Genomic DNA, 18,972 nt, shown 5'->3' with positions numbered 1-18,972 from the left:
ATGGTTAATTTTTGTTGCGTAATAAAACCTCAGGTATCAAGTGATGAGTACCCCAACAGATATATTTATGGTTATGGAGTATGTGGCTGGCGGGGAACTGTTTGATTATATTGTCAAGAAAGGCAAAGTAAGTCTAAAGCACTAGAAAGGAGACTGTCTCAAAATGTTTTTATACTTTCAACTTACAGAAGCAAACATGGTCATCTTGAACCGTGTTGATTATTTTGAAAGACACTTAAAAATTGAAATGGCTTTTAATCAAATTATAAATCAGACCATGGCCATTTTGTGAGAATAAATTTTTGGTCACATTCAATGTATAAAATGTATTGCAGACATAATCTGCCATCATTTCTGGAAGTTTATAAAGCATTTTGAGACAAATTCTGTAGATATAATATAATAGCACTGGATTGTTTGCTAATTTGACCTGTTTCCGGCAGGTACCAGGTGATAAGTACTCCTACGGACATATTCATGGTGATGGAATATGTGGGAGGAGGGGAATTGTTTGATTACATTGTCAAACATGGAAAAGTAAGTATTTATATTAAGGATTATCTCCCCCTTTCTTAATTGCACCAATTAGGCTAGTTGTGAACAAATTTACAATTTTTTATCATACAATGGAAGAATACACATACAGTACATACATTTATACAGCAGTATGTAGAAATTTCAAAATACAAATGAACATGCTGCTGTTATTAAGTAGAAAATTTCCTCAATATTGGTATGTCATAAATGTAGGTTAGCAGTGTTTTGTGGATCTTAACATTTGAGTAATAGACTGTTGAAGTTCTCTTGTGATTGATTCTTTGATTTGGTGATTGCTGTAATTTAAAACTTGTGTGCCACTCTAATAATACACATGTAAAATAATCTAACCACAGAATTGTAACTGGAGTGGGTATTATAACACTGCATCTGTAGACTCAAATCACACAATGTTTGTTTATTCTGTCAAAATTATTAAAGTAATCTGTACTCATATTTTGGATGAGAATAAAGAATAATTGAACACAATCATGATAATGGTTAAATTTTAATCATATTTATTAAATTGATGCATGTGGAAATATATTGTAACTCTTTGCATGAAGCATTTTAAATACAAATGTATACAAATGATGATATAAGCATATATTCGAAATTCAGATGTATTTTTTAGGTTGATATTTTAGAATTTCAGATCTTTTTCTTATATTGAATTTAAGGTACATGTACATATAGTCTTGGAAGACTTCAAAATTTCAATTTGAAAAACTAGAACAAGTGATGATGTGTATATCTCTCAACATGTAAATCAAATGAACTATAAATGAACAGCAATTTGATGATATTTTTTCCTGTTTGCCTATAGAGTTGTAATGTACAAAATGTAATTAACATCTTAAAATCAAGATACATTCAATTAGGAGTGGGTATTCTTAGCACAATATTGTTTGCATTTGAACACAGAAATTATAGTCAGCCAAAATTATCATGGTTATTAGGAAATATTTTTAAAAATACATAGTGTGGTACAATGTGACATAAACAAAAGAAGTTAATGTGAAAAGAACATTAGGTGAACGTGATTATCATACTTAAAGTTTGTAAAAGTTCTGATACAAAATTGAACTTATTGATACTGTAGTTTCATTTTATGTAGATGTAGGAAAAATTGGTTTTCGCTGAAATTTATTATTTAAACAAATTGCATACAAGGTGTACAAGCTGAATACAATATGAAATCTGTATTTTGATGAACACTGTAGTTTGTGGTACACCTTTATAAGCTAGGAAATCCTGGAAATTTAGTTCCAATGTATAATAAAATATTCATTATAATGGTTGACCGTATATCTGTCATTGCCATACAGCAGCCGACAATTGTACATGATACGATTTTGGTTTGCTGATTCAATATGCCTGCAAATTTACTTAATTTAGTTAAAAGAACCAGAAGCCAGAAGATTTTTCCAGCAGATAATATCAGGAGTAGAATACTGTCACAGACACATGATTGTACATAGAGATCTGAAACCAGAAAACTTATTACTAGATGATAAACTTAATGTTAAAATTGCTGATTTTGGTAAGGAACAAAAATACTTTCTAAGAATGATAAAAAAAAACTTTTAACAACTCATATTTGTACTTGAGAGAATATGAATTTGTTGAGAAGCTGTGTGCTTGTCACAACTGCAGATTGAGAAAAACTGGAGTTTTGAGTGTGACTCGCCCAGAAAAGACTCAAACATATTTGGTTTGAAATGAAATTTAGGGTATTGTCAAAACAGCACAAAAAAAAGCTTAAAAGCTTATACACCTTGAGGTCTATATATGAGCATCCTACAATGAACATGTATACAATATTGGGAGTGGTATGATTGCCAATGAGATAACTGACCACCCGAATACAATCAAAGCAGATTAACACAACTATATATAGATCACGCTATAGTCTTTTATAGCGAGCAAAATCCATAAGGTACATTTGTATGCGAACGTTAAGTTATAAAAGTCTTTGACATGACAAAACAGTCTAACAAGAAAACTAACTACCAAATTAAAAACAATACAATTTGTAAAAACAAATTCACAGACATAAACCAAACACATCAACTGAATTACAGGCTTCTGACTTTGGAAATGAACCTAAGAAATTTGGTGAGATTAAACATGACCAACCCTTTCCTAACTTTGGACAGCATTTCAACAGCACAACATAAAAAAACCCAGTAGAAATCAGTTAAATCAGTTAGAAATGACTCATCAGATTGCTTCTTTCACACACTAGTGTAGAAATATACATTAGAAATTAATATTCATTACAGCTTCATATAAACAGTATAATCCAAAAACCAAGGAAATAGACATTTCAAACTCAGTTATAGATAAATTCTTCATAAGTACATGCTACATTAATGAGATTTAGTGACACAAATAGACAAACCATATATTCAGTTCCTGTTATTAGCAGTACACTCTTTTTCAGGTTTGTCAAATATGATGCAGGATGGTGAATTTTTACGGACAAGTTGTGGTTCACCTAATTATGCTGCTCCAGAAGTCATATCAGGAAAGTAAGATATACTTTTGTGTCACATATATAATAACAGGAAGTAATATGTTGCTGACATTCATTTTCCAATAAAGGTTATATAAAGCAAATGGTCTCCATGACATTATTATATCAACACATAGGAATATTTGAAATAAAGATAAAAAAAAACTTTCAAACTTGTTATTTCTGTTTTTAGCATTATGTTGATAATATAAAGAATTGAATATTTTTTTAGGGTTGTAAAAAGAGTTCATTTTGCACACATTTTTATTAGGCAACAGTTTGTATAAAATGTGCTTTAATCTAATCTTTTACACACTAATCACAAAACAAAAAATATCCTACAATTCTTAATACAGCTAGTAGAAATGATTTTACTACACATATTGGCAGTCCCTCTAATATCTTTACAAGTTTTCAGTATATGTTATTTGTTTCAGATTATATGCCGGTCCTGAAGTAGATATTTGGAGTTGCGGTGTCCCCTAATATCTTTACAAGTTTTCAGTATATGTTTTTTGTTTCAGATTATATGCCGGTCCTGAAGTAGATATTTGGAGTTGCGGTGTCATCTTGTATGCTTTATTATGTGGAACTGTAAGCTAATTTGAAATTCAATCAAGTGTTTTCTTGCTGCAGCTTCAGTATTATATACTGGATTAAATAATATCCACAATATTATATACTGGATTAAATAATATCCACAATATTATATACTGGATTAAATAATATCCACAATATTATATACTGGATAATATCCACAATATTATATACTGGATTAAATAATATCCACAATATTATATACTGGATTAAACTATATCCACAATATTATATACTGGATTAAATAATATCCACAATATTATATACTGGATTAAATAATATCCACAATATTATATACTGGATAATATCCACAATATTGACTCAGGCTGATGATGCAGTCTAAAACTTCAAACATTTGAACAAATATATTAAGTTTAACTACCGGTATATACAGCTCAGTAATTCACTTTACAAAAAACTTACAAGTACACAAGAAAACATTTCAGTAGTACTTACAATATTTATTTTTTTTTGTGAAAAGAACCCCTGTTTCTCAATAGGATAATTAACAATTTGAATCAATTGATTTCTCAGTGACTTTGCTTCAATATTCCAAACTGATGTCTATAAACTGATTAATAATATCAATATCATGTGCCTGACTATTGTTTGTGAACTGATTAATCTTATGTGTTTGAATTTTCTTTAGTGCAATTACTAATCTATCATTGTATTTTTAGTTGCCATTTGATGATGAACATGTTCCAACATTGTTTAGAAAAATCAAGTGTAAGTCGATCATTTATTTAGTAATTGCTCAAGGAGATGAATAGAATATATGGGAGGTAACTCTATATAATTCAACAAAATGTTTTACCAGTATGAATAGTCATAGGATATGAAATTGAAGTTTTTTATTATCAGAGACTGAAACTTTCAAACTAGACAAGATCTCCCGTTTTTGTTACCGGATATTAATTGTAAAATTAATGTTGATAGATATTTGAAATTTTTTGTAAAAACTCTTAATGAAATATCTGCAAAAATGGGTTTTCCCCAAATCACAAAATTGGTACCCACTTGAATAAATCAACCAAATCTTGAATGAGAATATAAAAAGAATTATAGTATTTAACACATGTTGAGTATCCTCCTTGACTTTCATTTAAATAAAATACATGTATCACTTCATATTAGATTTGAAAAAGGAAGATTACACAGTAAGATTACAATGCCCCTCTTTTGGTATAGCATAAGTATTATGTAGGTGTGTACCAACAAAAGATATGTGATTCTATTGTTCTTGCATACCTTAAAAAGTGATATGCTATAGGTCGGGAGGATTTTGTGCTATTTAATTTTTTTTTTCACACCAATAATTTCTTCTTCAGCTTGTTCAATAAATATCCTTTTTATTTGATTATTTTTAACAAAAAAAATGATGCAAATGATTTAATCCTACGAAAAGAGGATATTAACATTGAAAATGTTTTAATTAATTTTGCAGCTGGTATATTTGCTGTCCCTGACTATCTTAACAAAGAGGTTGTTGGACTTCTGTGTATTATGCTACAAGTAGACCCACTAAAAAGGGCAACAACTGCTCAAATCAGGTAGGGTTATGCACAGATAGTTGCATCTCATCCAGTGAGTCAATACCTTTTTTAGCAAGGAATCAAAGGTTTCCCTGAACATTGTTTTCTAGTATCCATTCCATTACAAACATATAATTCTTGTCTGGCAATATATGATATTAGAATAAGTCATAATTGACTTTGATACAAAAAATTGCACTTGCTCAAAAAAAAGCTGTATTACTTTTACAGAGCATTAAGTCAGGATTTTTTTGCACTTCATTGAAATAAAATTTGAATTACTTTCAGAGAGCATGATTGGTTTAAGAAAGATCTACAAGATTATTTGTTCCCCTCACCACATGAACAAGATGCCTCAATTGTAGATATGGAAGTTATATATGAAGTGTGCCATGTGAGTCAAATTATTCTCAGGATTTCTCCATTTTGACAAAGAGTTGATTTTTATTATGAAATATATATCTAATTAACACATTTACTTGGGGAAAATGAGCATTACACAACTGACAGTACATCATAAGTTAAGCTTATTGATGAATGCAATTATTTTTAAAACTCTAACACACTTTCGGGAAATGTTAGCATGAGGGAAATTAGAAAAAAAAACTTGCAGTTTTAGATATTTTTGTTCTTTGGTTATGTATGAAAAGAATAGTCTTAGTTAATATTTTAGATAATGCATATATTAAATAGTGACAGGTCTGTGAAAGCTGGTTATCATCAAGTTTTATGAATGAATGAATGAATGAATGACTCATGTCCAAATTGACTTGAGGAATTTTAAATTTCATTATTTTTTATGGTACAATATATATGGTTGAATGCTGTCATATCTTTTGAAATGATTTTGTTTTTAGAAATATGATGTAAGTGAAGAAGAGGTTGAACGAGCCTTGTTAAATGGAGATCCTTATGATCAGCTTAGTATTGCATACCATCTCATACTAGATAATAAAAGACGTCAAGATACATGTAAGTTGTAAAACATCTCATACTAGATAATAAAAGACGTCAAGATACATGTAAGTTGTAAAACATCTCATACTAGATAATAAAAGACGTCAAGATACCTGTAAGTTGTAAAACATCTCATACTAGATAATAAAAGACGTCAAGATACCTGTAAGTTGTAAAACATCTCATACTTGATAATAAAAGACGTCAAGATACCTGTAAGTTGTAAAACATCTCATACTAGATAATAAAAGACGTCAAGATACCTGTAAGTTGTAAAACATCTCATACTAGATAATAAAAGACGTCAAGATACCTGTAAGTTGTAAAACATCTCATACTAGATAATAAAAGACGTCAAGATACCTGTAAGTTGTAAAACATCTCATACTAGATAATAAAAGATGTCAAGATACGTAAGTTGTACATACAAAGTCACTGCAACATTTGAAGCTAATACTAGAAATTAAACTCTTGAGTTAAGAAATGGTAATTTATACATAAGAACTTGACCTCCTTTCCCTTGACTCAATGAAATTTATTTTATAACCAAAGATTGTTTGATGGAATTAGTCTTACTTTGCTTCATAAAAACATGGCCAACATCTATATACTTCATAGAAAGTACTCCAATGCAAACCATTTCTGCTTCTCATTTTTCCTGACTTGTTTTTTATTTTTATTTATTTAAGGCAAAATTTATACAGGAGCTTTTGGAGAAGGAAGAAAAAAAACCTAGCATTATCCTTTAACTTCATGTTTCATTATACAGAGGATGCTTCGAATTGCATGTTTTACATGTTTAGATATACATTGTAATTTATTAATTTTGGATTGAATAATATTAGAGTTTTCTATATCATCAAAGCCATGAAATTTGTTTCCTAATAATAAAAGTTATTTTATGATTTATATCATTTTTAGCAATGGACATAGACGTCAATGATTTTTATCTAGCAGCCAGTCCACCAACAGATTCATTGCTGGTATGTTGATGATATATAATCAAAAGTATACATGTTAAACATTTCACTTAAGTATGTAGTGCATATTGCTTTCTAGGAATAGTTACTATTACAGGAAAAGTAAAGTGGAAAATATCATGTTATTATTTGAATACACAAAAAATGGTGTCATGTTGCACAAGATTTGTATTTAAGCTGGTTCAAAAAGACATGACAGAATTTGACTAAACTTACACTGAACAGGACATGAGGTTGTGTATTGGCTTTTCTCAAACCAAAACATGGACCATCATTTCCTCTTTTATTATTGGGATAGGGAAGCTACACATCTCACACACTTTTTACAGATTTTTTTTTATGACAGGAATTGAGTTTTCTTACATTTCTATCTCTTTTATCATATTCTTAACAAGATTTCAACAACATATTAACTTCTCAGTAAAGAAAGATATAGATGTGTTATAGAAAAAAATCTTTCTCCTTTTCAATTAAGTGAAATAAATTTTAATCTTATTATTTTCAATTTCACAATTGAGTTCCAAAATGTTAAATTTTTTACACATGTATTTAAAACAATGCCTAAACAGATAAATACTTATTTGAATTTTGACATAAAAATCTACTTCATTGACTTAACAATGTTTCCAAAACAAGAATGCAATATAAATTCTGTAGTGTTGGCGCTACTCAAAGTTAAGTATTGAGAAGTTTCAGTCAAATTTTGATGGCACTTTTGTTTACATGGTTGAGCATTATAGAATACACTTTTCATGGTTACTTTATAAGAGCAGTTTCTCAAAGAACTTTATATGGTATTTAGTGTCACTACTTTGTCAGTTGTGCAACACATTAATAAAACAGTGAAATACATTTATTTTAATTTCTCTGTCGTGATTAAACAAAATTGTTTTTTGTTTAAAAGTGCCTTCAAATCTTTAATTTCTCTGTTATTTCAAAGGAATCTTGTTTTTTTAAATTTTTATTTATTATATTGTTTAAAAAGTGATACTTCACATTAAGAATATCTGTCAAAATATGTCCATACACATAAAACGTGAAATACAGATTGATTTAACATGGACTCCAATATTAATTTTTGATGTAATGAAAATGAGTATTGTCTACATTTTTTGGCAGATGATTTATCAGAATAAATCAGAACACTTCATATATGATGATTGAAAATATACATGGCCTAAACATTTAAGATAATTCTTTAATAGGATATCCCTTATACATGTTATACAATGTCATGGCAACATATTCAGTTAGTTGATTGTGGCCATTATCAGGTAGGAGTAGAACAGTATTGAACCCTTCCTTCTGTTAATTTTCAAAAATGATATTTTTCCAGAAAAATAATGTAAAGTATCAATTTGTTGAAGTTATTTTTAAGTGTTATAAGGTTCATGTTTTTGTTTGTGACTGTTTCATTAAGCCAAGTTATTGATGTTTGTATATTAGAAATGCCATAACTGCAAAGACAGGTAGCACAATTTTTCATTTGATTGTCATTTAATTTTGAAATAGATCTACCTTATAATAATGACATTTGAAAATTGAGGAAACATGTTGATAGCAATGGCGCTTGTTACATCCTAACACAAATATTTATTTTTTTATTTTTAAAGAAAACATATGGTTTTTGTTGTTAATAATTTTTAAAGAATATTATTTTTCTCTTTATTTTTTAGTCTACATAAAGACTTGTGTTATTTAAGAATTTATCAAAACGCATGTATAAGGGTCCTAAAACTTACTTTAGAATATTAATGAACTAAGGAGCTCTGGGTTTAATGTTATTGAGACAGCAACCCAACAACAAATATACACCAAACATCTGAATTGTTTTGTGTAAATAAGTTACTTTCAAGCTATCTTTACACATAATAACATTTTATAAGGAATGTTATTAATTGTTGTTTGTTTCTATTTTTACCAGTCTCGTTATACACACTTGGTGGGTTCACCGCCAACACATGAACAAGTTAGTATTCACTATCACTGTGTTCGTTCCTTCATTGCTTATCATAGCTAGATTGTTGTAGTCAGTAACCATACTATTGTAAAGATTTGTGGACATCTCTTTGTAATTTTATTGTTGCAAATTTAATTTTGATTTTGGAAGTAATTTTACACAATGTGCTGCAAGATTTATTTTTTGCAATGCTTTCATTGTTTATATATTTTGCAAGGCTAACAAATTATAAAGTTTTTGGTAGAATACACATATTTACTGCAAAACTTATATAAGTCTTGCTTGATTTATAGATCTTTACATATACATTTGTACATCTAAATGAAGTATTGCATACATACTAATAATAGAACTTTGTATGGAAATATTCTCACCTTTTTAAAAATTCTGCTCCTTCATATATTATGCACCAAATCTTTGTATAATTTTATTAATGAACTTAAGTTTTCTATAGCAGAGAATTTCTGTATCAGAATTAGATGCATGGACTTATTTCTATGCTTGTACATATGAACTACATTTGATGTCTGGAAGTCTTTAGAACACTATGGTGAAACCCTATACAGCAGACTACCATTTTACCACGGACGGCTGCTCAGTGTATGAGATGAGTGTGCATGGCTATAAGGGAATTTCCTGGTTTTGAAATGCTTAATATTTCATATGACTGTACTAATGTACATATTATGGTAGACTATCTGTGTCCATCTGTATGATTTTACAAATCCTTTTATATAGCAAATAGTAGGTTTCATAAATACAAAATTTTTTAGTTTTGTTGATTAATCCATTTTTCTTCCAGGGTTATGGGACTACAATTGGCAATTTTTCATCTCGGGTAATGACTCAAGTTTGCTTCCATAGAATTCCATAGATTTTGTAACAATGTCACAACTAATGAAAGTTTGCTCCTATTCATTTGATGATATTCAGATTTCACCTTTCACAACATCATAGATATTTTTTAACAATGACACAACTAATGAAGCTAGTTAGCTCCCTTTGATTTGATGATTTGATGGTTTCTTGTGTCTCACAATAACTCATGCTCTCATTAATTTATATGAAAATTTAAGACACTTGTTTATTCAGTTATACTATTTGTCTTGCCAGTGAAGAAAGTGGCAGAATGGGAGACATCGGAATGACAAACTGTTGTCGTTGGGTAAACTATTAAGATAACACTTTTATTCAAAAGATAGAAGTTATGCTACATACCTGACGTCCTGACTTCAACCTCATTTCATGGATAAGTGATTCAAGGTTAAGTTTTCATTGTCAAATCCTTTCCCATTGGCAATGCATCAACTATATTTGGTGTGTGGAAAGATTGTAAGGTGTACGTCTGATTGTCAGATTTTATCTGAGCTTAACCTTTTTTCATTGTTCATTAGACAATGTTAAGTTTTTCTGGTTTGGTCTATATATGTCAGATGACAGATGTAATAAGCAACTAGGTCACTTTATTTGGTGAATGGAATGATTTGTAAGGTGCAAATGTTTGTTAGGCAGATTTCATCTACTGTGGATTCATTTATTTTCGTGGGTATCAATTTTCGTGGATAGAGAAAAAAAGACGTTTCGTGGTATTCGTAAATTCGTGGATCGCTGATTACAACAAAAAAAAATTAGATACGTAATTCGTGGATTTCTTTTTGATTTAGGAGATCATATAACATCCTTGGTTCGATCAATAATAAAACAAAACAAAAAAGAAGGAATTCATTGAAAAAGTTTTGAATTGTCAAAATCCTCGCTTAATTGGTCATTCTAGGTTAAAGTGTTCATTGATAACTTCGATTACAATAATGGGCAGAGACAACTAATTATTTGTTTGTTTTACAATTTATAAATTCTTGTCTGAATTCTATAAGGCATTCAAAACTTTATGATTGAAAGCTAATTTCCCTAATCACGATATAATAAACAGTGATATAAGTATAAGGTGTGAAAATAAATGTTCCTGTCATAAACAATATTACCTACGGGCAATATCCCCGCCGTACTTAATCCTATTGATTTTTAATCACTGGTAAACCAAACTATGACACAGTAATTAACAACTTGCAGTTATTTTCCATGAACAGTTTTAATCAATTTTAAAAAGTAAATTATCACTGATATTCGATATATTTATTATAGATTTAATCAAAATACTTGTATCTTCTTTCAATAAAAATCACGTGTTATGTTACAATGTTTATCGCTAGTCAACACTATACTAGAACTGCATAATAACCAGAAATAAACATCCAACTCCATACACATTTCTCGGGATTATTCTTCGTTGAATTCTTAAATTCGTGGTTCGCTGTGACCCACGAAACCCACGAAAATTGGTATACCACGAATAAAAATGAATCCACAGTAATCTTGATCATTTTGGTCAATGTTATTTTTTCATGGTTTTGACTAGTCTTCTGATTCTATTAGCAATATGTAAACTATATTTGTTAAATGAAATGATTTTTTAGTGAACTTTTCTGTTAAACAGAGTATATCTGGTCTTGGGTTCTTTTGTCTATGTTTAGTTTTTATGGTTATGTTTCTCAAGACTGTGCTCTTGCATTAAATTTACATACAATATCTGATATCACTGGATATATCTGGAAACAGGCATATCATAGCTTCTGCTGCAACAGTTTTTTTTTTAGCCTTGTGGAAAGGAAATTAATGAAAGATCTGATAATATATTGTTTACTGATGTTATTTTCATGCAGTTGCTTGCAAAATATAGATATTTTAATTTTTTTGCTGAAACCCAGGGACTAATTGCATGATTGTAATAAGATGGAGAAGATAAATGAGTATTATTGCTCAGAGTGCACAAATATAAGATGTAAAAGTAATACAATATAATAGGCTACCTGTTTTGCATATTGTACAGTTATAGTATTGTCTTTTGTTTTAATACTGATATTTTAGGTGTTAGTAACATTATGATCATGTAGAGTTTGTTTTTGTTTGTGAATTTTAACATCACTTTCTAAACATTTATACGATTTCATTGCTTGTAATGTTTTGTAATGGTTGAAAGAAAAAAAGAGTATTTTGAGTAAACATTGATCTTTGAAGTGAATTTGATAACCTTGCACACAAACTGATACATCATGTACACATTTCCTTCTTACAAAATCACCTGAACAGGGCATGGTTTTAATACTTCTTAGTATTTATAGAATGAAGTGGTATGTACTCCGAACATATAAAAGACTCTTAGTGATTTTGTGTCTCCTTGTTTAGTCAGCCATCCAGTATGACAACAAAAATGTCTTATTCCGTACTAAATTTAAATTGTTGTGATATTTTAAAAGTAATGATATAATGCTATCATAATTGAGTTTTACCAGGAGGCTATTTGAAAGGTAGAGAAAAAAAACATCCAAGTCTTCATCAAATAATTGAGTTTGGATTTTAACATATCTATAATACTAAAATTACTAGGTCCAATTTGTCAGCTGTCATCACGTAAAAACGATGAATCAAAGAATTCAACTTTATATATAACTAATATAGTACAAAGGTGTAGATTAAAAATTACACCACTCCAGGCCCTTTTGTTTTCCACGTAATTAATATTGCCAATAATTAAGAAGTTCCGGGTCGAGTCCGATACCGATACCAATAGTATATTCACCTGTTACCGATTACCTTATCTGTACGTTCCGCATCTGACAGGCGCACCACCAAACGGTGTATTCAGGATTAATATGCTATATAGTATTACACGGGTCATAATCACAGGGTTGACACTACTTAATTGTCAAATTGTTACCTATTGTAGTATTTTAATCAGTTAGACTTTCTAAGATAACAATACGAATACTAAAAATCTGGACTAAAATAAGGCCTATAAGTACAGTTTTCAATTTGTTAGCGGGGAGGACGTAAAACAGCGAATCAAAGAATTCAATATTTATAACTAATATAGGACAATGCTGTTGATTAAAAAATACTCCATTCCAGGACCTTTTGTTTTCCAAATAATTAATATTATCAATAATTGATAAGTTCCAGTTCAACGGATTCAAACAGAAAGATTTGAAAGCAGAGAAAACTGTGTATCTTATAATCAGCATGACTTTATCAGATGACAATACTAATACTAAAATAAGGCCTGCGCATAGTTGTATACTTTAATTCAGTCACGGACCCGCGATATACGGGTGTGTTTTAGTAATTACTAAAAGATTAATGTTTTTTGAGCCAGCAACATTAAATTGTGAAAGCAAGACATGGATCCTAGATTTCCAGCGTCAGCAGTGTCAGCATTTAGGTTTAATCTGTGTGATTTTTTTAGACATCAATAACTTGGTCAAACCTTGATAGAATTTTAGAAAACTTTTGCAGATGCTTTAATATGTTTTTAAAGAGATAATGTCTGAAACAAACTTTTGAAAATATATAATGGGGCCTCGGTGGCCAAGTGGTCTAAGAAGTTTTTTTTACTGCAATTACTAGCCAATCGACACTGAGGCATTAATTTAACTCACCACCCTTGTGGGTGCACAAGATTACAATCTCAATTGACTAGGATTGTCAGTTTTCCTATTGAAGGTCAGTGTTTTTCTCCCAGCACTCTGGCTTCCTTCACCAATAAAAAACTGTGGTTTGTGTTTTGGTACATGTATATATTTAAAACTAAGAACACTAAATCTTAAGTTTTTTTTATTCATTCTTGATATAGAATTATAAATTATAAATATGAAGACCAATTCACTTTAATAAGGCTTTTAGGAAATGGATTATAATCTTCATGCGAGTAACCAAAAATTTTTTTTTTAATAATTGTCCTTGTAGCTATAGGCCAATCAAACTATCCATAACTTTGCCAACCTATTTAGATAAAAGTTGTTTGTCAAACTCTGATGATAAAGATTAATACTCATAGACACAGCCTCATTCTTACATCTTTCCTGTGTCAATCTTGGTCCATACATAAATTTGTTATGTGAATAGATTTCACAACTTTAAATATACAGCATGAACTAGGAGATTCAACTATGCAAAAATGTAGAGCTCAAGTCTTGCATTTAGTCTTAATCAAATACTGCAACCACTTTATGTTACACTATATACATTAATAAGAAGGTATAAGTTCAAGGTCACCTGTCAGCAATAACCATCATTCAGTTATTTGGAATAGTGAAACATGTAGTGCTATGCAAAACCTTTGTTTTTATCTGTATTTGCTGCATAAGTGCTTTTAAAATTGTACTCAAGAGAAAATTGACAGTTAAAATAGCTAATGAGCAAGGTAATACAAATTAAAGTATTGTCATACTGGTTAAAAAAATAAAAAAATCCTTTTCACAGTATTAGGGGTATATTGACTTTCACAATTTATATTTATTTAAAAGGCCAACAATTCCATTCGTTATTTTATTGTACTTTATTTATTAATTAATACATCAGTTTCTCATGATATAGATCTATATATATATTTCTTTTATTTCTACATTCCTGTGTTTTAACTTGAAATGTTTGAAATCTAGAAATAGTATGCACTTATAATACCACAGCTACTTGTTATATAAAAAGCACAAATCGAGTTATACTATCATTTGACATTTTTATGAATAATTCAACTTTAGCAGTTTTTGGATGGCAATGTGAAATCATAAAAGTTTACACTGATGCTTTTCCATCATTAAGCACTTTGTAGATGCTGCTTCTCCTATTCAAGAGACTCAATTTCAAGGACATTTTCAGAAAATCCTCACTACCTAAGACAAGATTATCAACTTGTAAGATATAAGATATATGTTTTGGCTTCTCATTGCAGAGTTCCAACTTTTTTTTCATTCAAAAAGATCACATCACAAATTCTTCATCAGAAAAAAAAACCCCAGAAGGAGATATTTTCAAAACAGACTATTTTATAGGATGAATTGGTATACTTTTAGAAATCGTATCATCTTTTGCCTTGAAGTCTTAATATGATGTTTTCGTTGATCAAACAGTTTAAATTTCTTAAGTGATCAAAGGTTTAAATTCATTAAACCTCAAACAATAAGTCTTGCATGGAACATTGAATTTTTGTAAAATTCTGATGAGACAATGAAGTAATTGTCAAGTTTGCCTTTGATTGTTTTTCATTCAATACCAGATTTGATAGTGATGATAAAATCAGTAGTCTTTAGAATAATCAATTTTGTTCATATGTTCCCTGAAAAATTTGACGAAATCTGTCATATTGTTTATATTTAGCAAGTAAAATTTAATTGTGAAAAAAAAATATTATGCAGAATGTGGTGTTAATTTAAGGCATATACTTATTGCTATTGTAAAATATATAGATTATTTATGAAAGCATTTCCCCTGGTAATATTTGTTTAATACAATACAAAAATTCATCCTTGACAAGAAGTTACAATCTATGTGGCATGTAGAAAGGTTAATTTGTATGTAATGTTTCAGCTTGTGTCACAGTGAATTCAATTATGTTATGTATTAGACTGTTTTCATTTTGATATTAAGCAACAATATTTTTCTCTTTTTTTTAGGCCACTAGTCCTCTAAGGCCACATCCAGAAAGAATGCCAGGTATGTTTGTATTTTTACTGAATTAGAAATTAAAAATGAAAATTGATTTAATTTAAAATGATGACTGTTTTCAATTATGTTGTAAATTGATAATGTTTTATCTATTATGTTCTTTGACTTAGAGACCCCAGCCTTTCTAGGAAATATTTTTATAATTATTGATTTTAAGAGGGTTTCTCAACTTAATTAGTTACTGTACAAAATAAAAAGACATTACAGAGATTTTATGACATGAGGATTTTAAATACTGCATAATTAGCTAAGAAGGAATTCATGAATTAGTAGTTTTATCATTTCTGTTTGACTGCATGGCTGTTAACCCTTTCCTCCATAATGACGCCTTTTGACGCCACCCCCTTACTCCATAATGACGCCTTTTGACGCCTGAGTAGTACCTCAGTTGAAACACTTTGATTGCAAAGTGTCTGCAGTTGACTTAATAAAATTTGTATCCAATATGAAAAGGAATATCATAGGAATATCCGACTTAAATTTATTTGATGAAATAGTTGTTTTTCGCAATGCCTTAATACTTTAAAGCATATGTTCAGCATTTTATTAAAAAAATCCTATGCAAATCAAGTATGCAAAAAAAAAAATTTCAATGGAGGAAAGGGTTAAAGGGATACAACTGGAAAACAGAAGTATCCTTGCAAATAATTCCATATTCCCTTTGGTAGCTTATGCTGAAAAAGAAAAGAGCTTAAAGAAAATGAATCATGTTCCATTCCACTCAGTTATTTGAGAATGTTAATTTGTTTCTTTTGTTCAGCCTGTAACAGAATTTTGATAATTTTCAGCTTTGAAAATGCTACCAGGTAATAAATGGATGTGGTTAGGCGGACTATGTTAACACATACTGAAATTGCGTTCTTATTTTTTATTGTCTAAATTTTATATCCCTATATATAACTTGTTTTAAAATGTGAATGCTACCTTATAAATACCATTACCATCAATAGCTATTGGGTACTACTTGTACTAGTTATTTTTATTTGCTAGAAGAAGTAAAAACACAAATATATATATACTTGTATAAATAAATTTGTTATATTCATATTTTTTTAATAATCTGCCCTTAATAGTTTTCTCTGAAAAATGTACTTGAATAAATAAATTTTTATAACAATCCCTAAAATTATCAAGTTTTGCCTTCTACAATTTTTATCAGGTTAGCTCATCATTTTTAATCAGACTTCTATGTTTCATCTTATCTTAAGTTATTGTGAAAGGCCTTCAAAAACTGCTCCTTCGAAGCTTGTAAATGAGCAGTGTTTTGAAAATTAAACTTGTATGTTTTTCTTTTCTTAAGCCTTATTTCAAAATCATATATTATTGATTTCACATAATTTATTGAAACAATATTGTGTAAAAAAGTAAGGAAATTTGAAATAAAATGCACATGCATGTATATTTAAATAGAATTATATTTATATTGTACAGTGTCATGCTTGGTGGCTTTCTGTGATGGCATTAACAAAGATTGTATTTTTTAAATGTCTGCTATAAATGGATCATTTAAACAAGGAACATGTTTAAGATTTTTTACGACCTTAAATAATATGTAGTACTACTGTGATCATATTGTTCCCATTTCCATATAGCAAGTATAAATAACAAAAAAAAAAGAAGATGTGGTATGAGTGACAATGTGACAAGTCTCCATAAGAGACCAAATGACACAGACAATAACATAGGTAACCATATGGCCTTCAACAATGAGTAAAACCCTCATCATATAGTCAGCTTTAAAAGGCTCCAAAATGACAAATGTAAAATAATTCAAACTAGGAAAATAATGGCCTGATTTATGTCTATCCTTACATACGTTCTAATATTGGTTTTGTGTGTACAACAAACCAAATATTATGAAACTTATTTTGCACAATGCTTATTACCACAAAACAAAGAACAAGTGTTTTGTATAAAAGGATAAATGAAATGTATTACTTTTATTAATTAGATCATTTTTTTGTAAGACTGTCACAGTTAAAGGATGAATATGCTAGTTATTATTTCATACTTTGTAAAAGATGAATTGATATATGATTATTATTCAAACATAGATATTTTATTTTTCAGAGTTGAAACATACATCCCATACCTTAGAGCCTTTACTAGTGACGGCCAACAAATCTCTGACACCACCTAAAAAGGCAAAGTGGCATTTAGGTAAAGTTTGGAACTTATCAAGAAGTAAAATTGCACAATAACATTACAATACAAAGAAGATAGTAGGGTAGAGTCTGATTATCTTGATTTGTGAGATGGACTATGATTATATCAGTTTGACTGCATATTATTACCCTTCTGCCCCCAATCCTGTTTGCTATTCTATAGACATCTGTTTTATTTTAGTTTACACTTGTTGCAACAGAGGAACAGAAGATATGACTTATTATAGAATAGGCCTACATTGTGTTGTCTTTGAAGTCAAAATTTGGAAATTAAAAGTTGCCATCTTATATATCCTATTATTTGCACCTCGTGGTACTAATCTGAAGGCTTTATGCACATTTACATCTTGCTTCGTGCAAAAGTTTGCATTCTATATAAAACTTTGCAAGGAATTCTTATTGTAAGCATCGCACACAGTTCTTTTAACACAATCAGTAAATTTGATCTCAAATATTTATACTCAGTAAGAGATTATTTCATTCAGATTATGTAATTTGCTAGTCTTGGGTTGAATCCAGAATTGGATTATTGTTCAGGTCAAACCAAAGACTTTTAAATGGGTAGTTTCTACTGCTCCTCTTCTATCATTCTAAGAGATCATTTGTTAAGAGTGGGGTGGCGAGTCTTTCTACTCATTATTACTTTCTGGTTAAGCATGTGTTATACATGTTTATCATAATTGTATTGTAATTACTGTATAGACATTTCGTGTATTTGTGTATGTATGTATATTAACCTCTTGTACAATGTTGTATCTGAGGATAATAAAACTTTGAATCTTGAATCTTAATTTTTTGGCTAAAATTGTGATTAAGGTCACAAAACCTCATACATATTTTAAAGAATTGTTCACATCCAAATTATTACATTTAGTTTGAGGTTTCCATTGTATCAACTTCTTTACCTTTTATTTAATAAGCAGAGTAAACATGTTGTATGTGCATCAGTCAAAACTTCAGCTAACTAACTGATATTGTTATATTTTAGGTATTAGATCACAAAGCAAACCACAGGACATCATGCACGAAGTATACAGAGCTATGAAGACATTAAATTATGTAAGTTTCCATTATATTTAAACTTTTTAAAGAGAACTTTCTATATTGGTTTCAAAGGAGTAGGATATCAAAGATTTAATGATGGTTATAGAAATTAATGAAACTA

At 29.5% G+C, this 18,972-nt stretch overlaps 1 protein-coding gene across 11 annotated transcripts in view; it reads left to right on the top strand.

Moving 5' to 3' along the window:
- LOC143055252 (5'-AMP-activated protein kinase catalytic subunit alpha-2-like) overlaps positions 1-18,972 on the top strand; it is a 47,869-nt gene that overhangs the window by 4,249 nt on the left and 24,648 nt on the right. For 3 of the 11 annotated variants that reach the window (XM_076228436.1, XM_076228420.1, XM_076228386.1), the window contains exons 3-15: positions 34-127; positions 1,936-2,080; positions 2,984-3,071; positions 3,580-3,649; positions 4,333-4,381; positions 5,100-5,205; positions 5,476-5,581; positions 6,045-6,159; positions 7,066-7,127; positions 9,049-9,093; positions 15,591-15,630; positions 17,713-17,802; positions 18,796-18,866. In XM_076228436.1, coding sequence (XP_076084551.1) covers positions 34-127; positions 1,936-2,080; positions 2,984-3,071; positions 3,580-3,649; positions 4,333-4,381; positions 5,100-5,205; positions 5,476-5,581; positions 6,045-6,159; positions 7,066-7,127; positions 9,049-9,093; positions 15,591-15,630; positions 17,713-17,802; positions 18,796-18,866 — 1,081 coding nt within the window. Of the gene's footprint in view, positions 1-33; positions 128-443; positions 538-1,935; positions 2,081-2,983; positions 3,072-3,579; positions 3,650-4,332; positions 4,382-5,099; positions 5,206-5,475; positions 5,582-6,044; positions 6,160-7,065; positions 7,128-9,048; positions 9,094-9,886; positions 9,923-15,590; positions 15,631-17,712; positions 17,803-18,795; positions 18,867-18,972 lie in introns of all 11 variants that reach the window. The other 8 variants (XM_076228455.1, XM_076228450.1, XM_076228412.1 and 5 more) reach the window with 4 other exon arrangements.

This window comes from Mytilus galloprovincialis, chromosome 1 (assembly GCF_965363235.1).
Source record: "Mytilus galloprovincialis chromosome 1, xbMytGall1.hap1.1, whole genome shotgun sequence".
In the NCBI taxonomy this organism is placed as follows: domain Eukaryota; kingdom Metazoa; phylum Mollusca; class Bivalvia; order Mytilida; family Mytilidae; genus Mytilus; species Mytilus galloprovincialis.
This window is presented reverse-complemented; position numbering and strand designations above follow the sequence as displayed.